General features: G+C 45.5%; 1 protein-coding gene across 1 annotated transcript in view; it reads right to left on the bottom strand.

Moving 5' to 3' along the window:
- Positions 1–25,264, bottom strand: part of NRK (Nik related kinase) — a 511,622-nt gene that overhangs the window by 37,451 nt on the left and 448,907 nt on the right. The window contains exon 29 of the mRNA XM_063937359.1: positions 24,880–25,029. Within this exon, the coding sequence (XP_063793429.1) occupies positions 24,880–25,029 (150 nt within the window). The remainder of the gene's footprint in view (positions 1–24,879; positions 25,030–25,264) is intronic.

Here is a 25,264-nt window from a genome sequence, read left to right as displayed (position 1 = left end):
ACAGCAACTAATAGGATCTACACACTCATTGACTGTCCGCCGAGCTGCCCGACGGCCGATACAGCCATCGGATGACCCGGCGGCAGGGGGGGGGGGGGGGGGAGTGATGGGGGGAGTGAAGTTTCTTCACTCCCCTTGTCACCTGGCTCCATAGCCTTGCATGCTAATATGGATGAGATTGTCCATATTGGTCTGCAGGTATGAACGAGCCGGCACCAACGATGAACGAGCATCGTTCATCATTGGTTCCTACACACTGAAAGATTTGAACGGTATCTCGTTCAGTAATGAACGTGAAATCTTTAAGTGTGTAGGGCCCTTAATTTTTGCAGAGCAGTGTGAATTATAGGCTATTCTAGAGCATGATATAATGTATATAAATATTTGCTAGACACTTGCGGAGGGATGTAATGGCGTCCGAGTTTGCTGGAGTTGCAGGATGCCGGCCAAACTAAGACTTTTTTTTAAAGTGGCAGTCATTTACAAGGCATTGTTTTGCCTTGTAAATGACTGCCGCTTTAAAAAAACTACCAAGTTCGGCCAGAATCCTGCACCTCCGGCAAACTCAGACACCATTACATCCTGCCGCAGATTGCACAAACCTACTCCAAGTTTGCAGTTAACTACAAGCTTTCTCCTGAGCCAGAAAAGGATGGAGAGTCAGTTATTATACATAGCAATGACAGTTATAATTGACAGCAGCTGTCTATTATATAGCTTCTACAGTGGGTGATTCCTGTATTGCGTCTCCACCTTCTGCTGTCTCTCCTCATCCTATTTCATAAAAAGCAAAGTTGTAATCCTCCATTTGATAATCCTGCATTTACCCCAAACGAGAATGTGGATAACAGATGATTTACTTCCACCACAACAAATTCTGACTATAACAGAAAAAAATGTAAATGTTGATGGCAAAACCCATTTGTATAAAGCAGATAGCTGCTCATGGTCAAATACTGCAAGCTGACTCCTACGTATCCATGTGTGTGACGAATCCATGAGGGGGACTGTGTGAGGAGAGCTAAATGGCCTGCAGATTTAACCTAGAAAACTCAATGGAGCAGCCTAATGTACTTCTCTGTCACCATATGCAGAGTGATTGTAACCATGGCATTAAGCATAAAAAATGCTGCATTTTTGTAGTTCCGCAGTGATGGGGATAATTGTTCTTTTTAAATCTCATGCATCTATTGCACTATTTATTTATTATTGCTCAGAAACTACAATTGAAGTTATATTGTGTTTATGCCTGACTCCCCTGTGATACAGGCAAATTAGACAATAAAACATGTGCTTCTGTTAATAAACATAGTTTCCAAGTCTGATGGCATCGTTGTGGCCCCAACCCAATGCTAGAGAGTGAGGTTACTCACACAAGTATCCCAGGTAAGTACCAGCAATCCCCCCCCCCCCCCCCCCCGACCACCACCACCACCAACAGGTATCATTAAACATTGTGATTTTTTTTTTTTTTTTAGTGGGTGATATTAACAATATGAGCATTTTTGTATGGTATCAGTAGGATTTCTTATCAATAGTAAGCAGCCAAAGTGTGTTCTTTTGTTGAACTACAGTTTCCAGCATACCATAATGATACACCAGTATCACTCTACTTACACACAAACATCAATCCCCTGCTGAATAAAGTCTCTTCATTACGCAAATGAAACCTATAAAGTAAACAAATGCCCAGGAACATAAAAGTTGTAGCATGCACAAGATGACGGATTCTGTCCTGTATCCAGGCTGCAATATACGTTAATCAATAAAAGACGTGCAAAGTTTTAGCACAGTGTAAGTAAAAGGCGGAAAACACAGACATGCTCTACTTGCCAGAAAGAATACTTTGGGGCCAATCTCTGAAGTCCATTTCTCTGCTACCACAATCCGTAGTACCAATACTGGTATCCACAGCTGGAGAGAAATCTTTATGCGTTGCCGTGGTATTTTCATGAGCATTTACAGCAAAGATAGATATGAGCAGATGACTTTACAGCGTTGATAGAGACAGTAGGGCAAGGACAGCAGTGTTCCTCTCTGAGGACAATCTGTTACTGCTCTCCCAGGAAGGGTGACACGGAATCTAATGTAAAATTCCCTCTTTAATCAGATGGCCATTCAGAGTCAGGTGAGTCTGACACATAAGCAGCAGAACTGTGAGGATCTACACTTTATTTCAGATCTCTGACACTAGAACAGGGAGGGGAGATGTTTATTTTTAGATGTATCAAACACAAGATTAAAAAAAAGATTAAAAAAAAAAAAAAAACTCAATTGCATGGAAATCTCCGAGGGGAGCCTTAAATTAAGGACATAATTTAGTCGAAAAAATATAACGTCTGTTTTTTATTAGCTGCTCCACTTTTCATGAGCAGGGCCAGGAAAAAGCTCAATTAGTACAAAAGAATGTTTGATTGTAAAAGTGGTATATATTAAATTCTAGCAGCAATATTAAATGCTTCTTGTCCACCGATTACTTAACCACCGGGTATTCATGACTATTTTCACGGGCTGTAGACACACTGTACAGCTGAGAACAAAAATATATTACGCTATATATAGTCATAGTAACTAGTGGGGCGAGTTTTCTGGGGGCGAGGGGACATTTACAATCATGCTTAACATGTAATTCCGCATGTGATGAGTCACTAAACTTACTGCAAGTAGTATGTAAGAGAGAAACATAGAGTAGGCTTTATGACATGAAATTACAATGAGAGGAGTTTAATTGAAATACGAGAAAGTTCTACTTTGTCAGTGTTTCTGTATGGGGGAGATGTACTAAGCAGTGATAAAAGTGGAGAAGTGAGCCAGTAGAGAAGTTGCCCATGGCAACCAATCAGCATTGACTTAACATTTAGAATTTGCATACTATAAAAGTATACAGAGCAGCTGATTGGTTGCTACAGGCAACTTCTCCACTGGCTCACTTCTTCACTTAAATCACTGCTTAGTACATGTCCCCCAGTCCTGTGTCCCAACAGTTGCCAGCTTTGCTGGTTCACACATGCATATTGCGCTGGAAATCTCAGGCTTCCAGTTGCATTTATTCATTTGATTATTATTTCATAATTTTTAGACTAAAGAATCTTTTTTTTCTGGTAGAAGTTCCCGTAGAATGCTCAGTAGTGGAAGCTTATATAGTTGTCAAGACAGAGATCATTGCTGTACACAATGTCACTCATTTCCATAACAGCCAGACAGACCGCGCATGCTGTTTGCTGCATTCATAATCTGCCAAATGTTCATTAACATGTCAGTGTATACTGACACCGCCATCACTGTTGCCTGAACACTTGTCAAACTGAAGATAAATTAACCACACTTTGATAACAGTACAAGTTGCAGTAACTGCAGCGCAGACTGAGTGTAACCACTGGTACTGCATATACTGTAGCAGGTGCCTGAATGTATAGGCCAAAAGGTCCTCACAAGTACTGTACCAATTTGAAGCTTGGATTCGATGCAGATCTTACATGAAAGAGAGTACACTATATTATAGTAACAAGCAAAACAAAACAATTTTAGTCCTGACAACTATTTTTCATCCTTAGCAGTGTTATTAATCAATTGCACTATATATATATATATATATATATATATATATATGTGTGTATATATATATATATATATATATATATATGTGTGTATATATATATATATATATATATATGTATATATATATATATATACACACATTTTTATTAAATTACATTACTTACCAGGAGGGTATCGTGGGTGGAGCAGGTGGAGCTTGTGCTCTGGGCGCTGAAACCAGCAGGGAGCACTGACAAGGGAGAAGTAAAAATGTTTTACAGCTCCCTGGTCCGCACAGCAGTGCCTCTCTTTTAGGTGACAATCCCTGGTTCCTGCTCTCCCATGTGATTGGTACACTGCACAGCTGACTTTGTGTCTGGTCCTGTCTGTGTGCAGAGGTGTAGCGTGTAGCCATTATGCTACACTGCTGTGTCCCATATTCACATTACACCAGACAGTAGAGCCCATTCACATTTTGCCACTCAGAGCCCACTGCGCTGTGACACTGGTTGAACCTGTGTTTAGCCGAGGCCGCTACCCAGGCATTTCTACTTGGGCAGGTGTTAGTATGTACACATACTGTATGTGGTATATCATAAGCAAAAGAGTGCCGGACTGTGGTGATTATTAGAGATGAGCGGGTTCGGTTCCTCGGAATCCGAACCCGCCCGAACTTCATGTTTTTTTACACGGGTCCGAGCGACTCGGATCTTCCCGCCTTGCTCGGTTAACCCGAGCGCGCCCGAACGGCATCATCCCGCTGTCGGATTCTCGCGAGGCTCGGATTCTATCGCGAGACTCTGATTCTAAATAAGGAGCCGCGCGTCGCCGCCATTTTCACACGTGCATTGAGATTGATAGGGAGAGGACGTGGCTGGCGTCCTCTCCGTTTATAGAGAGTGAGACTAGAGTAGAGAGAGACACAGTAGTAATTTTGGGGAGCATTAGGAGGAGTACTTTAGGAGGAGTACTACTACTTGCTGAAGTGATAGATAGATAGTGTGACTGTATAATGTATATCTGACTTGTGGGGGAGACACTGACAGTGGGGAGCAGTTAGAGTCTGAGAGCAGGACTCAGGAGTACATATAACGTACAGTGCACACTTTTGCTGCCAGAGTGCCACACTGACATTGTGACCACACTGACCACCAGTATAATATATATTGTGATTGTCTGCTTAGGAGTACTACTTGCAAGTTGCTGATAGTGTGACCAGTGACCTGACCACCAGTTTATAATAATCACCACCAGTTTAATATATATAATATATATATATATAATTGTATATAATATATATATAATATTGTATACCACCTACCCGTGGTTTTTTTTTTTCTTTCTTCTTGATACATACTACTATAGTAGCTTACTGTAGCAGTCTGCGGTGCTGCTGAGCTGACAGTGTCCAGCAGGTCCGTCATCAGTCATTAGTACATAATAAATATATATTATATACCTGTCCGGCTGCAGTACTAGTGTGATATTATATATATATATATATATATATATATATTGATTTCATCTCATTATCATCCAGTCTATATTAGCAGCAGACACAGTACGGTAGTCCACGGCTGTAGCTACCTCTGTGTCGGCAGTCGCTGGTCCATCCATAATTGTATACCACCTACCCGTGGTTTTTTTTTTTCTTTCTTCTTGAAACATACTACTATAGTAGCTTACTGTAGCAGTCTGCGGTGCTGCTGAGCTGACAGTGTCCAGCAGGTCCGTCATCAGTCATTAGTACATAATAAATATATATTATATACCTGTCCGGCTGCAGTACTAGTGTGATATTATATATATATATATTGATTTCATCTCATTATCATCCAGTCTATATTAGCAGCAGACACAGCACGGTAGTCCACGGCTGTAGCTACCTCTGTGTCGGCAGTCGCTGGTCCATCCATAATTGTATACCACCTACCCGTGGTTTTTTTTTCTTTCTTCTTGATACATACTACTATAGTAGCTTACTGTAGCAGTCTGCGGTGCTGCTGAGCTGACAGTGTCCAGCAGGTCCGTCATCAGTCATTAGTACATAATAAATATATATTATATACCTGTCCGGCTGCAGTACTAGTGTGATATTATATATATATATATATTGATTTCATCTCATTATCATCCAGTCTATATTAGCAGCAGACACAGTACGGTAGTCCACGGCTGTAGCTACCTCTGTGTCGGCAGTCGCTGGTCCATCCATAATTGTATACCACCTACCCGTGTTTTTTCTTTTTTCTTTCTTCTTGATACATACTACTATAGTAGCTTACTGTAGCAGTCTGCGGTGCTGCTGAGCTGACAGTGTCCAGCAGGTCCGTCATCAGTCATTAGTACATAATAAATATATATTATATACCTGTCCGGCTGCAGTACTAGTGTGATATTATATATATATATATTGATTTCATCTCATTATCATCCAGTCTATATTAGCAGCAGACACAGTACGGTAGTCCACGGCTGTAGCTACCTCTGTGTCGGCAGTCGCTGGTCCATCCATAATTGTATACCACCTACCCGTGGTTTTTTTTTCTTTCTTCTTGATACATACTACTATAGTAGCTTACTGTAGCAGTCTGCGGTGCTGCTGAGCTGACAGTGTCCAGCAGGTCCGTCATCAGTCATTAGTACATAATAAATATATATTATATACCTGTCCGGCTGCAGTACTAGTGTGATATTATATATATATATATTGATTTCATCTCATTATCATCCAGTCTATATTAGCAGCAGACACAGTACGGTAGTCCACGGCTGTAGCTACCTCTGTGTCTTTTAGTTGTGCCTATTAAAATATGGAGAACAAAAATGTTGAGGTTCCAAAATTAGGGAAAGATCAAGATCCACTTCCACCTCGTGCTGAAGCTGCTGCCACTAGTCATGGCCGAGACGATGAAATGCCAGCAACGTCGTCTGCCAAGGCCGATGCCCAATGTCATAGTACAGAGCATGTAAAATCCAAAACACCAAATATCAGTAAAAAAAGGACTCCAAAATCTAAAATAAAATTGTCGGAGGAGAAGCGTAAACTTGCCAATATGCCATTTACCACACGGAGTGGCAAGGAACGGCTGAGGCCCTGGCCTATGTTCATGGCTAGTGGTTCAGCTTCACATGAGGATGGAAGCACTCAGCCTCTCGCTAGAAAACTGAAAAGACTCAAGCTGGCAAAAGCACAGCAAAGAACTGTGCGTTCTTCCAAATCCCAAATCCACAAGGAGAGTCCAATTGTGTCGGTTGCGATGCCTGACCTTCCCAACACTGGACGTGAAGAGCATGCGCCTTCCACCATTTGCACGCCCCCTGCAAGTGCTGGAAGGAGCACCCGCAGTCCAGTTCCTGATGTAACCAAGCTCACGCAAACCACCCCACCAACTCCCTCAGTGTCAATTTCCTCCTTCCCCAGGAATGCCAATAGTCCTGCAGGCCATGTCACTGGCAATTCTGACGAGTCCTCTCCTGCCTGGGATTCCTCCGATGCATCCTTGCGTGTAACGCCTACTGCTGCTGGCGCTGCTGTTGTTGCTGCTGGGAGTCGATGGTCATCCCAGAGGGGAAGTCGTACTCGTAAGACCACTTTTACTACTTCCACCAAGCAATTGACTGTCCAACAGTCCTTTGCGAGGAAGATGAAATATCACAGCAGTCATCCTGCTGCAAAGCGGATAACTGAGGCCTTGGCATCCTGGGCGGTGAGAAACGTGGTTCCGGTATCCATCATTACTGCAGAGCCAACTAGAGACTTGTTGGAGGTACTGTGTCCCCGGTACCAAATACCATCTAGGTTCCATTTCTCTAGGCAGGCGATACCGAAAATGTACACAGACCTCAGAAAAAGAGTCACCAGTGTCCTAAAAAATGCAGCTGTACCCAATGTCCACTTAACCACGGACATGTGGACAAGTGGAGCAGGGCAGGGTCAGGACTATATGACTGTGACAGCCCACTGGGTAGATGTATGGACTCCCGCCGCAAGAACAGCAGCGGCGGCACCAGTAGCAGCACCTCGCAAACGCCAACTCTTTCCTAGGCAGGCTACGCTTTGTATCACCGGTTTCCAGAATACGCACACAGCTGAAAACCTCTTACGGCAACTGAGGAAGATCATCGCGGAATGGCTTACCCCAATTGGACTCTCCTGTGGATTTGTGGCATCGGACAACGCCAGCAATATTGTGTGTGCATTAAATATGGGCAAATTCCAGCACGTCCCATGTTTTGCACATACCTTGAATTTGGTGGTGCAGAATTTTTTAAAAAACGAGAGGGGCGTGTAAGAGATGCTGTCGGTGGCCAGAAGAATTGCGGGACACTTTCGGCTTACAGGCACCACGTACAGAAAACTGGAGCACCACCAAAAACGCCTGAACCTGCCCTGCCATCATCTGAAGCAAGAAGTGGTAACGAGGTAGAATTCAACCCTCTATATGCTTCAGAGGTTGGAGGAGCAGCAAAAGGCCATTCAAGCCTATACAATTGAGCACGATATAGGAGGTGGAATGTACCTGTCTCAAGCGCAGTGGAGAATGATTTCAACGTTGTGCAAGGTTCTGCAACCTTTTGAACTTGCCACACGTGAAGTCAGTTCAGACACTGCCAGCCTGAGTCAGGTCATTCCCCTCATCAGGCTTTTGCAGAAGAAGCTGGAGGCATTGAAGGAGGAGCTAAAAGGGAGCGATTCCGCTAGGCATGTGGGACTTGTGGATGCAGCCCTTAATTCGCTTAACAAGGATTCACGGGTGGTCAATCTGTTGAAATCAGAGCACTACATTTTGGCCACCGTGCTCGATCCTAGATTTAAAACCTACCTTGGATCTCTCTTTCCGGCAGACACAAGTCTGCTGGGGTTCAAAGACCTGCTGGTGACAAAATTGTCAAGTCAAGCGGAACGCGACCTGTCAACATCTCCTCCTTCACATTCTCCCGCAACTGGGGGTGCGAGGAAAAGGCTCAGAATTCCGAGCCCACCCGCTGGCGGTGATGCAGGGCAGTCTGGAGCGACTGCTGATGCTGACATCTGGTCCGGACTGAAGGACCTGACAACGATTACGGACATGTCGTCTACTGTCACTGCATATGATTCTGTCACCATTGAAAGAATGGTGGAGGATTATATGAGTGACCGCATCCAAGTAGGCACGTCAGACAGTCCGTACTTATACTGGCAGGAAAAAGAGGCAATTTGGAGGCCCTTGCACAAACTGGCTTTATTCTACCTAAGTTGCCCTCCCACAAGTGTGTACTCCGAAAGAGTGTTTAGTGCCGCCGCTCACCTTGTCAGCAATCGGCGTACGAGGTTACTTCCAGAAAATGTGGAGAAGATGATGTTCATTAAAATGAATTATAATCAATTCCTCCGTGGAGACATTGACCAGCAGCAATTGCCTCCACAAAGTACACAGGGAACTGAGATGGTGGATTCCAGTGGGGACGAATTGATAATCTGTGAGGAGCGGGATGTACACGGTGATATATCGGAGGATGATGATGAGGTGGACATTTTGCCTCTGTAGAGCCAGTTTGTGCAAGGAGAGATTAATTGCTTCTTTTTCGGTGGGGGTCCAAACCAACCCGTCATTTCAGTCACAGTCGTGTGGCAGACCCTGTCACTGAAATGATGGGTTGGTTAAAGTGTGCATGTCCTGTTTATACAACATAAGGGTGGGTGGGAGGGCCCAAGGACAATTCCATCTTGCACCTCTTTTTTCTTTCATTTTTATTTGCGTCATGTGCTGTTTGGGGAGTGTTTCTTGGAAGGGCCATCCTGCGTGACACTGCAGTGCCACTCCTAGATGGGCCCGGTGTTTGTGTCGGCCACTAGGGTCGCTTATCTTACTCACACAGCTACCTCATTGCGCCTCTTTTTTTCTTCTTTGCGTCATGTGCTGTTTGGGGAGTGTTTTTTGGAAGGGCCATCCTGCGTGACACTGCAGTGCCACTCCTAGATGGGCCCGGTGTTTGTGTCGGCCACTAGGGTCGCTTAGCTTACTCACACAGCTACCTCATTGCGCCTCTTTTTTTCTTTGCGTCATGTGCTGTTTGGGGAGTGTTTTTTGGATGGGCCATCCTGCGTGACACTGCAGTGCCACTCCTAGATGGGCCCGGTGTTTGTGTCGGCCACTAGGGTCGCTTAGCTTAGTCATCCAGCGACCTCGGTGCAAATTTTAGGACTAAAAATAATATTGTGAGGTGTGAGGTATTCAGAATAGACTGAAAATGAGTGGAAATTATGGATTTTGAGGTTAATAATACTTTGGGATCAAAATGACCCCCAAATTCTATGATTTAAGCTGTTTTTTAGTGTTTTTTGAAAAAAACACCCGAATCCAAAACACACCCGAATCCGACAAAAAAAATTCGGTGAGGTTTTGCCAAAACGCGGTCGAACCCAAAACACGGCCGCGGAACCGAACCCAAAACCAAAACACAAAACCCGAAAAATTTCAAGTGCACATCTCTAGTGATTATATATAATACCCAAAAAAGGCAGCGGCACTCTGAGACTTATTGTGAAAAAATCCTTTGTATTGGGTCACATAAAACCAACATTTCGGGGCCCGCAGCCCCTTTGCAAAGGTGTGCGGCCTCCGAAACGTTGGTTTTATGTGTCCCAATACAAAGGATTTTTTCACAGTAAGTCACTGAGTGCCGCTGCCATTATTGGATATTAGACAGATTACTTCAGAGGGCACCGGAGCTAATTGCCTAATGTAAGTAGAGTTTCTAGTAAATATATGTATATTAGATAGATACCTAGATATTTACAAACACACATATAAACGCACATGTGTGTGTATATATATATATATATATATATATATATATATACACACACACACACACACATACATATACACAGACACACTTTTTTATTATTTAAAACTTATTTGTTTTCATTTTAATAAACTTCCTTTTTAAAATATAAATATACCTCTGTGGCTTGTCGGTCCTCCCCTGCACTTGCTGCTGCTTTACCTTGTGGGTGGGGGTTAGAAGGAGCGCGGTTGCTGGCAGAGCTGAATGCTCAGAGTCTATTTAGACTCCGCAAAGGGCCATGTGAGGAGGAGCTGCTGCGGCTAATCATGCAGAGGAGCCCTCCATCGGGACCAAGACCAGCGTGGCCATATTTTTACCTGGCAGGCTGGAGGAACAGGAAGCCTCTCTCCTCCCCTGGACTCTGGCAGCAATGGGGCTTGTTTATTACTGGCAGCAGCGCCGCATCCAGCGCTGATGACCAGTCAGCGGGACTCTGGCTGCGGCGCCTTTATCGGAGCAGGCACCTGGAGCTCAAGCTCCACCGGAGCCGCCCTCGCTACGCCCCTGTCTGTGTGCTGCTAATCCAGCCTCCAAGCTGCTTCATGTACGGAAAAAGTGTAACTAAGCTGGTGAGCAGCGCAACAGGTTTGAGGACTGTAGGGAGCTTGATTGAAAACAAAAAAAACCCACGTATTCTAGTTTTTTCTGTATAAGTTACGTAATGGTAAACTAGCTACCAGCTGGTCAAAATGATGGAACAACATAACAGTAATGTCAGCGTGAATGGAGCAACACTTGAATTTCTCTATCAGGCACCATCTAGTGCAGAGATTTTCAACCTTTTTTTACTCGCGGCACACCGAACAATATCTTAAAATTGCCAAGGCACACCATCAGTTCCCCACAGAAAAAGACAAAACACACACATTGGCCCTCCCAGTAAAAAAATAAATAAATCCACACATACATTGGCCTACACAGAAAAAACAATCACATTGCTCCCCACATAAATCAATCACATTTCTCCCCACATAAATCCTATTGCTCTCCACATGAATTATTCACATTGTTCCCCCCATAAATTCATAAATTCTTATTCTCCCCACATAAATCCTATTGAAATCCTATTGTTCCCCACAGGAAAAATAAAATAACAAATATTATCAGCTGTCCTCTTCCCTGTCCCTCAGTGGCGGGGGGTTGTTTATAGTGGAGTGCTGCGAATACTGAGCAGCGGGCGGTAGGGCAGGTGTGGATGTGGGTGGGCAAGGAAAGCTGTGTATGCAGGTGGGAACTGGGAAATGTATAGGTAGGCGGGTGGGCTGGCTGGGTGGTGAGACGCGGCAGCTGTGACCTATGATATCACATCTTTTTCAAGGCATAGGTCATGGCCGGAGCACGACTGGATCCTCTAAGAAGAGCCCGGGCCAACAGTTCACTGTGAAGGTGCAGGAAGCTGCTCTGGCTCCGCGGCACACCTTGCCACTGGTCGCGGCACACTAGTGTGCCAAGGCACACTGGTTGAAAAAGCCTGATCTAGTGGCTGCTGGCGTGCAAAACACTTGAATTCCCCCCATAGAGGTGAAGAGCAGTGTTAGCCTTTCATTATATAGGATGACCAATATTCACAAAAGGTTGCTCACCGCTGTATTGGTAACTAATGCGTAGTAGCATGATCTAAACGTGAAATGTCCACTAATCAAAATATATAACGTCACGAACAATCTCCTATATAATAGCCCTATTCTGTGACCTTGTGATTCATTTGCTAACGCTGGGCGGAGTCACAACAGTGGGCGGAGTTATTCAAATGAGTCACAGAGATCTGGCCAAATCTACAGGAGACTAGGAGCAGAAGCAGATAGCATGGACATTGGGCATGTCACAGGCAGGGCTGCATACCTCCCAGCTTTCTGCAGGAGCTTTCTCCAGGCAGAAGGAGGGAAACACTCAGCGAAAAGGGGGCGTGGCTTCACGGGAGGGTCCCCGTTTTCGTCAGTGAGGGGGCATGCCCAGCGCTCTGTGAGCTGCTGGCATGCCCCCAGGGGCTGATTATGAGTCCGGGGGGCCCAGGGCACTTGAGACAGGGGAGCCCTATCTCATTGCTGTGCCTGCTGGGGGTTGGGGGCGTGGCCTAATCGTGGACCGCGCGGCCACGCCCCCTTATGCAAATTCCGATTTTTGTTTTTATTTTTTATGGGATTTTGGCCCCTCAGCTAGGGCTAAATCCAGAGGAGGTGGTCGCTCCCCCCTACACACCCGCACAGGGAGAAGAAAGCAGGGAGACTGCTACCTCCCTGCAACACCACAGACCTGCCAATATGCAGCAGCGTGTGCTGACTGTAGCACAATGCTGCCACTGTTGCTGGCAGGACGGGGGGGGGGGGGGGGAGCTTCTGAGCTGGGACAGAGCTACTCCAGCCGGGGGGGCCTCTAAAACTGTGGGGCCAACGGTACGTATCCCCCGCCCCCCCCCCCCCCCCTTAATCCGGCTCTGCTGCTGGAACCCCCTGATGCCCCCTCTCCCTCTGTCTCCACTATTCACCGCTGCTCTGCTAAGCAGAACAGCGAGTACAGGAGCTTTCCAACTGCCCCCCCCACCGCAGGACACTGCGACCCGCGGGTGGGACAGCGGGACAGACCCCAAAAAATGGGACTGTCCCGCGAAAATCGGGACATTTGGGAGGTATGGGGGTGTGTGAGGGGTATGTCATACAGACAGACGGGCACCGGCTCACTGTGTGCTTGACCCCCCACATCGGCATACTCAGCAGGGTCTCTCTGGTGCGGAGGAGCGTCACTTTCTGACACACTCCACGCTTCTTAGCTGCAGTTTAGTGAGGCACCTGCCGCTGTGCAGGTTCCATACTGCCTCTGTTATCTCCAGCCCCGGCAACCCCACCGCTAGCTGCAGCGCTGCCACCCGCAGTGGAGTGCGCCCAGCTCATTCACACACTTTAGCTGGCGGGTAGCGCTGCAGAAATCCGAGCTGCTTGCAGGCTCTGACCCACTCCTCCCTCCAGCCGCAGCGTCTCCTGGGAGCTAACCAGTCACTCCCAGTCTCCCCTTACCACAGTGCCCGGAAGCCGTGAGGTCCGCGCCACGTGCATGCTATGACCCCCTCCTCCCTCCAGCCGCAGCATCTCCTGGGAGCTAACCAGTCATTTCCAGTCTCACCTTACCACAGTGCCCGGCAGCTGCGCGAGGTCTGCGGTGTGTGACTGAGGAGGGGGGGAGGGATGCGGACTGGCAGAGAAAGCAGGACTCCAGCCTGAGAGAGTCAGCCATGCCAAGTCTCCAGCAGCAGCAGATCCCAACAGGTTGGAAGGGAACAGCAGCAGCCAGCAGCAATGACTCCGGTAAGACACATCTGTCTGTCACCACTGTTTTGTCCCTAATACCAATCTCTCCCGTGCCCTGTGTTCTGTCATGTCCCTGGCCTTGCCCTGCCACCCTTATTCTGGCCCTTTCACCCTTATCCTGGCCCTGTCACCATTATGCTGGCCCTGTTACCCCTATCCTGGCCCTGTCACCCCTGTGCTTGCCCTGTCAACCCTATACTGGCCCCGTCACCCCTGTCCTGGTCCTGCCGCCCCTACCCTGGCCCTGTCACCCCTATCCTGTCCCTATCATTTCTGTCCTGGCCCTGTCACCCCTGTCCTGGCCCCGTCACCCCTGTCCTGGCCCCGTCACCCCTGTCCTGGCCCCGTCACCCCTATCCTGGCACCGTCACCCCTGTCCTGGCCCCGTCAACCCTGTACTGACCCTGTCACCCCTGTCCTGGCCCTGTTACTGCATACCCTCCAACTACCTTTTATGGCATGTACAGTACCCGCAGCGCCTCCAGACCTCTCCCCAATGCACCACACCTCCGCACCTTCCCCTCCACCACATGCGGCACTCCACCCCTCCCCCACATGCTGTGCCTCCAGACCCCCTACACCACCCGTGGCTCCCACTCCTCCACCCCTTCACCACCCACAGCACCTCCAGGGCCCTTCCACCATTCACCCCCCTTATACGTCTCCCCCCACACCTGCCCCCCTCCACCCGCAGCATCTACAGACACCCTCCTCCATCAGCGGTCCCCCCCTCACCCACCCCTCCCCCACCAATGGCACCCCTGCACCTGCCCCTCCACCACCTGCAGCACCTCCGGACCTCCTTTCCCATCCGCCGCAACACCCGTACCTGCCCCTACCCTACCCATGGTGCCTGCGGTCCCCTACCCAACCCCCGGCACACCCGTCCCTTCCCATCCCACAGCACCTCCGGAACCCTTCACCCATCCACAACATCCCCACACCTGCCCCTCTCCCACCCGTGGCACCCCTGCCCCTCCCCCACCTGCGGTGCCTCTGGACCCCTCCCCCATCTGCATACCCCACTCCTCTGCCCCTCCCCCACGCGCAGCACCTCCCGAACCTTCCCCATCCGGGCCCCACCCCCACTTCTGCCTCCCCTCCACCCGCAGCATCTACAGACACCATCCGCAGTCCCCCCCGCACCCGCTACATTCTGTACATCGTGCCCTGCAGGTGCTGTTCACGCCGTCGCAAGGGGCTGCGCCTCCTTCACCATCGCACGCCCTTTCATTGTGCAATATTTAACCACTAACAAAGGAATGCAGGTAATACTCCATATAATACAAATATTAAACCCCAGAAAGGCATGCAAGGGTTAAGGGGGCGTAGCCCCTTGCGACGGTGTGAAGAGCGCCCGTAGGGCGCGATGAAGCACCTAGTGATTATTATATTAGCTGACGATCTGTTATTGGAACGGCAAAATTATTCAACCTTCGCTATGTAGATTTGCAAATCACATCAAATTTGTACATTTATTTAATAAATGATAGAAATCTGCACATACCAGAAGGACAATTGTATACATTTAAGAAGAACATTGTCCAACGAAATCATAAATATTTAATGCAACGCTGACTGTGATACCACAGTATATGGTTACTGTGTCACTGATGTGTATCATTGTTATATATTGTTATACAGCTGTGTCCTCACACATCTAGCATCAATACACAAAATGGATTGAGACCCCCGGCCCGAGATTTGTAGCGTACAGTCTTTTTTATATTTAGCATGTTCACATTGCAGATGCAGCAGAACACCACTCATGGTGTACTACAGACGCTGGGCTGCAATTTTAGCCACGCAGGAATTCATTTTCAACATGTACAAAGTAGCAGATAAAGCACAGCGGAACATTGGGGGTCATTCCGAGTTGATCGCTAGCTGCCGTTGTTCGCAGCGCAGCGATCAGGCTAAAAATCGGCACTTCTGCGCATGCGTATGCGGCTCAATGCGCATGCACGACGTACTTTCACAAAAGCCGATGCAGTTTCACACAAGGTCTAGCAACGCTTTTCAGCTGCACTGCTGGCCGCAGAGTGATTGACAGGAAGTTGGTTTTTTTGGGTGGTAAATGACCGTTTTCGGGGAGTGTGCGTAAAAACGCAGGCGGGTCAGATACAAACGCGGGCGTGCCTGGAAAAATGCAGGTGTGGCTGGCCGAACGCAGAGCGTGTTTGTGACGTCAAAACAGGAACTAAACAGTCTGAAGTGATCGCTAGCTAGGAGTAAGTCTCGAGCTACTCTGAAACTGCACAATCTTTTTTGTAGTAGCGGTGCCATCCTTTCGTTCGCACTTCTGATCAGCTAAGATACACTCCCAGAGGGCGGCAGCTTAGCGTTTGCACGGCTGCTAAAAGCAGCTAGCGAGCGAACAACTTGGAATGAGGGCCATTGCGTGAGAAAAAGCTGTGGCCGCTGCAAAGTAGCACTTGGTATACAGATTCAGCCTCGTTCACACACACATGTACAAATGTCGTTCAACAGATTGATTAGTGCAAGCTAACAATGTTGTAGTTTTGTCACTTCCAGTTGTGAATTAGATGCACATTGTGAGTGAGAAAAATGCTCTGCGTGAGAGAGGAACTGGCGTGTCGATGGGGGGCTGTTTGGTACATCTAAAGCCACAGAGTATGAGGACACATCTGCATATTGGGGGTCATTCAGAATTGATCGCAGCCAGCAACTTTTTGCTGAGGCACTTAATGGGCTGCTATAGCTCTTAAGCTCAATAAGAGGCGAAACAGGATACACGTAAGCTGAGAAATGGGGGAGAGAAAACTAGCCGCCCCACTGCGTATGCGCAACATCTTGCAAACATCACAAGATCTCGTGTAAAGGCGGTCCCCCAGGGATGGCACCACTGCACAGCACACATATTGGCAAGTAAGCCTGCTGATATTTGAGAAATGATAAGCCACAAAGGGGGTGATTCACTAAGGATTACATAAACAATCCTTACTGCATTTCCCTGATGTTAGACTCCCGCGCGCACGTAGAATCCGTTCTGCGCATGTGCAGATCGTGTCCTGTGATCGCGGCACAGGTATGCAAACGTCTCTGCCTGATTGACAGGCAGAGACGTTCACGTGGAGAGGCAGTGGCGGCTACATTCAGGAAAACGAGGGTGCGCCGCCCCCATTTTCTGGGAGTGGTGAGGCTGACGCAATTTTCTTGGCTGAAGCTTATTCAGCCTGCCGTCGAAGATGAACATCATGGCTGATGATCGCAATGTGATGCACCTGAGATGCAATCGCATCACAAATGCAGGGAAGAGGTGCATTGCTAAGGACTGCAAATGCAAAGCTACTGCGACCAGCTTTGCATTTGTTAATGAATCAGGCCCAAAGTGTGCTTAGTAATTTTTTAGCAGCATCTGAATGATATTCCTCCCATATAAAATCATTATATGTTTTCAAATACCATAGAGAAAAGTGATTTTCTCTACATTACCTGCTTTCACACATACTGATGTCCAATGTAAGTGTCATATAGCGCTGGTTACATGACATATATCACCTCTTCATACATCTCCCCCTAAGTCTTACTGATATATAAGAATTATTGCAGAATAATCAACTGGTGAGTGAATAAATTCCAGATTTTTCAGGCCGCAACTCACTCTGATATACTGAGCACAGCCAGAGAATGGGAAGGTGCCAGGACTCCTGAGTGAGTCTGCCAAGATACTGCTACCTGTTCTTGACCTGGATCATTCCATAATTTATTTCTGGGCCATATTCCAGCATGCTGCACCAGCTGTATTCACTTCTACCTGATCCTCTACTAAAGTAAATCAAATTTCATTAATGCTACGCAGAAAAAGAATTTACAGAAGTTAGGGACACATATAGAAAATGGCAAGCTTAAAGCAAGATCTCCGACAGAATAAGAATTGAGTATACAAAGCCTAAATATATATGTAAATCGTGGCTCTTCCAGCAGTATGCAATTATTCACAAATAACTGACATTATGTTGCCTTTAATGGGATCTGGACTATAGATCTACAATGTCTAGGTCAACAGTCATTAGGTCAACCCCATAAAATCGACATGCATTAGGTTGACATTGACAAAAGGCTCTTGCAGGGCCAGGCATTGCACCATGGGGGTAATTCCAAGTTGATCGCAGCAGGAATTTAGTTAGCAATTGGGCAAAACCATGTGTACTGCAGGTGAGGCAGATTTAACATGTGCAGAGAGAGTTAGATTTGGGTGGGTTATTTTATTTCTGTGCAGGGTAAATACTGGCTGCTTTATTTTTACACTGCAAATTAGATTGCAGATTGAACACACCACACCTAAATCTAACTCTCTCTGCACATGTTAAATCTGCCTTCCCTGCAGTGCACATGGTTTTGCCCAATTGCTAACTAAATTCCTGCTGCGATCAACTTGGAATTACCCCCGATATGAGAGCACTTGTTTACAACTAGCTAGCAGTAAAAGGAAGCCAAATTTAGGAAAATGCAGCCACTGTTAGACCACTTTGATTTTGCAGTCAAGTGGCATAGGACGTAATTCAGACCGGATCGTAGATGTGCGAAACAAACGCACATCTACGATCAAAATCTTAGGCATGCGTGGGAACGCAACCACCAGGTCTGAATTAGGCCCATAGTCAGCTAAAAGTGGCATAGTCCAGCCCGATCACTTTGCTACACAATGTGTCTTTTTTGTTTTGGGGATACTGTACATTACAGTTTGTATGCATACTAAGACGTATCCCCAGAGCCGGTCATAGGCATAGGCAAACTAGGCAATTGCCTAGGGCATTTGATATGCCTAGGGGCACCAGTAGCTTCTGATGATTAAAATGATATGTGGCATGCCTATATTCTGTGTGTAGCATTTCATATGCAGATACAGCCACAGTCTCACACAGTACATAGGCATGCTGTATATCATTTTAATCAGCAGAAGCTGCTTGTGCATCCTAGCCACATAGCAATGCAAATAAGATGCATTTTCATAAAAAAAAGGTGCTCGACGTTAGCCTTGAGGCAAGATTTATGAGGACACATCTGTATCCAAGCAGAGGCAGAGGTCACAGTGTCAGTGGAAGTGTGAGTGCTGTGTGTATGTGAGTGGGTTGGTTGTGCAGTAGTGTCCGGAATATGTGTAAGGAGCATTATGTGTGTCATGTAAAAATGCATTAATAATGTGCAACATATGTGTAAGGGGCACTATGTGTGTCATTATGTGTATAAGAGCATTAATAATGTGCGGCATATGTGTAACAGGGTACTACTGTATGTGTGTCATTATGTGTATAGTGGCACTAATAATGTGCAGCAAATCTGTAGGGGGCACTATGTGTGTCATTATGTGTATAAAGGCATTAATAATGTGTGGCATATAGGTAAGGGACATTATGTGTATAAGGGCATTAATAAAGTTTGTCATAATGTGTAAGGCACATTATTTTTAAAGGACATTAATAATGTGTCTCATATGTGTAAGGGGCATTACTGTGTGGAATTATGTGTATAAATGCATTACTAATGTGTGGCATTATGTGTATAAAGTGCTCTACTATGTGGCGTTGTGTATAGAAAGGGCACTACTGTGTCGTCTAATGTGAATAAAAAGCAATAGGGTGTGGTGTAATGTGAATAAGGAGCAATTCAGTATGATGTAATGTGAATAAGGGGCTCTACTGTGAGGAGTAACGTTTATAAGGTAAAGTGATACTACTGTGGGATGTAATATGAATTATGGACACTATCGCATGATAAAATGTGAATAAAGTTGCACTACTGTGTGGCGTAATTTGAATTGGGGTTACTATTGTGTGGCCATGCCCCTTGCCAGCAAAAACACACCCCTTTTTGGGCTGTGCGTCAAATGTGCAAACTGTTCCTATTTAAAATATAAGGGGTACAAACACCAAAATAAGGACTGCTATGGGTGAGGGGTGATGGTGCTGGGAAAGAGGTGCAAGGTCAGAGGTGGAACCAGCGGTGGTGCTAGGGGGCACCAGCCAAAATCTTGCCTAGGGCATCATATTGGTTAGGGCCGGCTCTGCGTATCCCCCCACTGCACCACTCTTCACCTAGAGAGGGGCAACAGGGGAGGGAATGGTTGACTTGAAGTAGCAAGTGTATAGTAAGGTGTTATAACCTTATATGGGGTGAAAGCAGCCTCATATACACCTTTTAGAGGTGTATCTGTTGCAGCCTCCTCTCCCGTGGTGCAACATCCATGCTGATGATAATCAGCACAGACCTTGTCTGACCTGTTAAAAAATTGATAAAAATGTGAGTCCCACTCCCAATGCCATAGTACCAACCAGTACTAGACTGTTCAGCATGAGGTGTAGGGGCAAATTACTATTGAAAGTAGATAAAAGTACTGGTCACAGCATACCCAGGCTATCTTTAAATGGAAAAGGCTGCTGCTTGTTGTAATACGATCTATCCCATAGGTCTGCAAACTCGGTCCTCATTACCCCACACAGTGCATATTTTGCAGGTCTCCTCACAGAATCACAAGTGAAATAATTTCCAACTGTGGACCTTTTAAAATGTGTCTGTGAGTAATTAATACACCTGTGCACCTGCTGGGTTACCTGCAAAACATGCACTGTGTGGGGTAATGAGGACCGAGTTTTCAGACCTATGCTCGATCCGGAGCATAAGCAAATGATACAGCCTCCTGATTCATCTGGATCACAGGGGGTTAACAAGTGAGACTGAGCATGAGAGGAACATGTGAGCAGAGGACAGATATTGGCTGATGTTTCCTATCTGATGATACAGGAGGAAGGGGACTGAGAACTGCAGGCAGGCCTGGCGACAGGGGTGGGGGTGTCAAAGAGGACACCTGTACCGGGCCCCAAGGAACAAGGGGGCCCCGAGCATCAGGGGCACAAAACATGGGTCCGCAGCACTTAAGAATGCTGTGAGCTCCATGCGCTCCAGACCCCACACAAATGAATTAAGACTGAGACAATTGCTAGCAGAAATGTCCCCCATCTTACCCGTCACCTGGTATGATCTGGGTCTGTGTTGCCTGCTAGCCCGTCCCTGTCGCCACCAACTCCCAGCAGCCGGCCGTAGCCTCACCACTGTGCTGTCCCCACAGACTTTGGCCATAGTTTGTCCTTCCTGCCAGGATCCTATCTATGAGTTTGAGTGTGTATATATATATATATATATATATATAGTACACACCAAGGGGTCTATTTACTAAGCATTGGATGGAGATAAAGTGGATGGAGATAAAGTACCAGCCAATCAGCTTCGAACTGTTATTTTTCAAACCCAGCCTGTGACATGGCAGTTAGGAGCTGATTTGCTGGTACTTTATCTCCGTCCACTTTATCTCCATCCAGGGCTTAGTAAATAGACCCCTATGTAATGAATGACGGAATTACATCTTGTTCCAGTCTTCATTACACTGCACCAGTTTACACACGATATGCGACCTACGGGAGTGTGCAATCATCGTGCACATTAGACAATCAGCATGATTTGTCATTCCGATACAGCAAATCATGCCAATATCGTCTAGTGTGTAATCAGCTTTAGAGACAGGTCTTATTAATGCTGCACTTTATGACAGTTTGTGACTACTAAGCCTTGGATGGAGATAAAGTCGCTGGAGAGAAAGTACCAGCCAATCAGCTCCTGTCATTTTTCAAACACAGCCTGTGACATGGCAGTTAGGAGCTAATTGGCTGGTACTTTATCTCCAGCGACTTTATCTCCATCCAAGGTTTAGTAAATAGACCCCAAAGAACTTGAATGTAAGGATGGTGGCCTTAGTGGTTAGATGACCTATTTCTACAGAACATTCAACTCCTGAAATGTGTCTGCAAACACTCTCATTTTCTGCTGGGCAGAGGTGTTTATATAACTGAGATGCAATCTCTCCGCATGAGCAGATTGGGTTCTGTGTGTGCAAACTGCAGGGATTGCATCTCAGTAGCAGCTGCTACTGAATAACCCCTATTGTACTAGCCTCGAGCTTACAAACTCGCAGACTATTACGGTGTGCTAGTTCTGGGACAAACTTGCACCTTTTAATGCGCGAGAAGGTAGGAGTTTGTCCTGTATTAAAAACCATATTACTCTACATCCGTCCAGTATTTTCCATGGGAATGTGGGTTGCTTTAGATCAGAGGTTCTCAAACTCGGTCCTCGGGAGCCCACACAGTGCATGTTTTTCAGGTAACCCAGCAGGTGCACAGGTGTATTAATTACTCACTGACACATTTTAAAAGGTCCACAGGTGGAGCTAATTATTTCACTTGCGATTCTGTGAGGAGACCTGCAAAACATGCACTGTGTGGGGTCCTGAGGACTGAGTTTGAGAACCTCTGCTTTAGATGAAGGACTTCTCAATAGGAATCCTGATCATTTATATTGTTATATTGTACATGAGTTTCATAACAGGTGTAGTTACTGCCAAATGTTATAACAAAGAAAATTAAAGACATTTTATTGTATTTGAAGGGAGTGTTTTTGACTGGCAGTGCTTCTGTACATATTACAAGAATAAAAATATTCCTGTATTAAAAACATTTATCCTGTTATTACTATTCAAATGATGTGGTAAAAATATGCCATAAAGTAAGATATTTCAGATATTAACCTTGTCAATGTAATATTCTTCAAGCAGTTTATTTACATCTATAGCAGATGTATGAGGTGAAGGGTCACTTTAATTGCTGCCAGTAAACAACATACAGTATATCATAATCCCTTAAATGTCTTATAAAAGCCAGATCAATGGCCACGTATCTGGGGATTCATTAACACACGTGTTCCCAGCTGTCCTATTATGGAATAATTCTGAGAAGTATATGGAGCATCCCGTCCCATCTGACCATCAGCGACTGAGATGCTCAGGTGTCAGTGAAGCAAAGAATGAAAGTAGGTCACATCCACCTTTCTGCTTTCAGTTTAAAAACACATTCATAGTAAAGCATTCAGAGAAGTCTAGACTGGCACTACATTATGTCACTGGGGATATGTCACAATATTGAACAGAGTTATTTTATCAAAAAATACTGTTGACAGATCCTTGGATGGTAGATCCAGATTATTTATGTACACAAAAGCCAGTACAGAATATGCCAAGAATATGCCAAGAAGCCACTGACTGCAAGCATCAGAAAACAAAATACTAAGAAAATCCTCAAAACAACCTACATTCTGTATATACCCCCTTGATTACTTTTGAGAGATCAGATAAAATGTGTTGGAGATTTCTTGAGCCGGGATCGGTAAGTGATCTCACCACACAGGATGCCGAATGTCAGTAAACCGTCATCGGCATCCCGGGCGCTAGAATGCCAGCAGGGGGTAAGCGCAACGAAGCCCCTTGCAGGCTCGGTGGTGATCCCGCATGTTCTATTCTCCTCTATGGGTGGCATGGACACCCATAGAGGGGGAATCACCTACTTCGCTGGTATAGTACCCCTGTCGGGATTCCGGCATCAGTATTGAGACAGCTGGGATCCCGACGGGCAGTATGGACCTCTTTTATTTTAAATAAGATAAGCATAATTTCTTTTATACCTGTGCTATGGTTTTACCTTTGTTCATTTTATTTTTTTCTGCGTATAATAAATAATTGTTCATATATATATTGAGCATTGCGCTTTATACACTTTATATTTATACTAGTTTTCACTTTATTACCTTGAACACTTTTAAGCACTATTAGGCACTATTATCTGTACACTTGGTTTATATTGATCACCACTGCTAATTTATTTGGATTTTGCTGACACGAGGAGTGCTACCACTGTCACTATGAGGAGTGCTACCGCTATCACTATTTTTGTGAATTTTTGGTATAATTAATATTATTTTGAACATACTGGGGAAATTGTATAGTACTACTTTATTATAAATTGGCACTATAAACATCCTGGGCGGGATGTAATGGAGTCCGAGATAGCCGGAGGTGCGGGATGCCGACCGATCTCAGACATTTTATTTAAAAGTGGCATTAATTTACAAGGCATGGGTTTGCTATGTAAATGATTGCCGCTTTAAAAAAAAAGTCAGAGATCGGCCCGCATCCCACACCTCCAGCGATCTTGGACTATATTACATCCCGCCTCCTGTATCTAGAGTTGTCGCCTGTCCAGGTCTCACTGGATCATAGTTTTAAAGGTGCTCAGCCAGTTTACAACTTTATGCCAGGCTACAGGAGTCCTGGGAAACATAATGTACCCGCTGCTCCCACTCTCTACGCAGGCTGATTACCCTGTCAGTGGAAACAAAGATAGGATTTGGCAGGTTCCATAACAAAGGTGTAACAAGGGGCAGGATTACCTTGGCAGTGAAATCTGGCAACATCAGGTGAACTATTGTGGGCCAAGAAGGAAAACTGACACCACCTAGCCCTTAACTTTAACCAAATAGACCTACAATACTAATATCCAGGTGCCCCCATTCAGCATTGTACCCTGAGTGGTTGCCTGCTCAAATAGCCCGAGTTAATGCCCTGACTATATATACATCTATATATGCATAGTTGTAGTTGTTCTGTTGTCACCTCAGTATAGGCTCTTCATTATACAGTGGTAAACACAATGGAGCAAATTCAGTGAAGTGCAGAAGCCACTGATCTGATCTGTTCTGTTGGCTTTCATGCATTAACTACAGGAGGCTGATGCTGCTCACAGACTATGGAAGTATGAGCAGGAGTCATCCTACCATAATGAGCAGAGACATTGGCAACGTGAGCTGCCAATGGCAGCTTGCATTTAATTACATCTACCCAATGTGTGCACTGCACTGCATTCTTGTGTTGATATACTAAATGAAATGTGTTAGCATTGCCCATAGCATCAAATCATATTTTTGCTAATATCTCTATGGGTAATACCGTCACTTTTAATTTTTAGTAGTTTAGTAATCTACCCCCTCATCACTACAATATGGGATCTGTATTGTGCTAGGGCCAACTAATTATTGACTGCTTAGCTATTGTACAATGGCTACTGTAGAAGAACACCTCATTGTACTGTTGTCATGAGAATCTAGACTCTGCATTTGTAGGCTGTTGAAGCCAAGATGGAATTTGTTGGAATTCTTGAACTGTTTTTTAACCATATCAGTGTAAGTAATAACACATCTCGCAGTTATATTCAGAAACATAGACTATCTGCACAGAATATCTTGTATCATTTACTAAGCATTGTAATACGTTTATATCTATATTTCTTTAGAATTGACTTACATGAGTAGGCAGGTAAAGATCATAGACTGTCCCTGAGTCCACATCAATGGCATGAAAACCCACCACAGATCCAAAGATAACTTTCAGCCTTTGCCCATTCTCTACTGTTAGATCAACAAATAGTGGTTTCTGATGTAGAGATGAAAATGACTAAAAACAAAACAAAAATACAAAAATAAAATCTGAAATGATTCTCATTACAGTAGTAATTATTTAATCAATGCAATAAAATGCAAAGAACACCACATTTAACCTGGGACAATTCTCCACTGTAATGCTGGGTACACACTAGGCTGATGGATTGGCCTGCCGTCAGGTTCGCCGACCTACTGTATTTGACGATTGGTAATTGCATACACACCTACCGATGGTCAGCCTGATGTGT

The sequence above is a fragment of the Pseudophryne corroboree genome, chromosome 8 (genome assembly GCF_028390025.1).
Source record: "Pseudophryne corroboree isolate aPseCor3 chromosome 8, aPseCor3.hap2, whole genome shotgun sequence".
In the NCBI taxonomy this organism is placed as follows: domain Eukaryota; kingdom Metazoa; phylum Chordata; class Amphibia; order Anura; family Myobatrachidae; genus Pseudophryne; species Pseudophryne corroboree.
The sequence above is the reverse complement of the archived record's forward strand: the minus strand, read 5'-3'. Positions and strand labels throughout refer to the sequence as shown.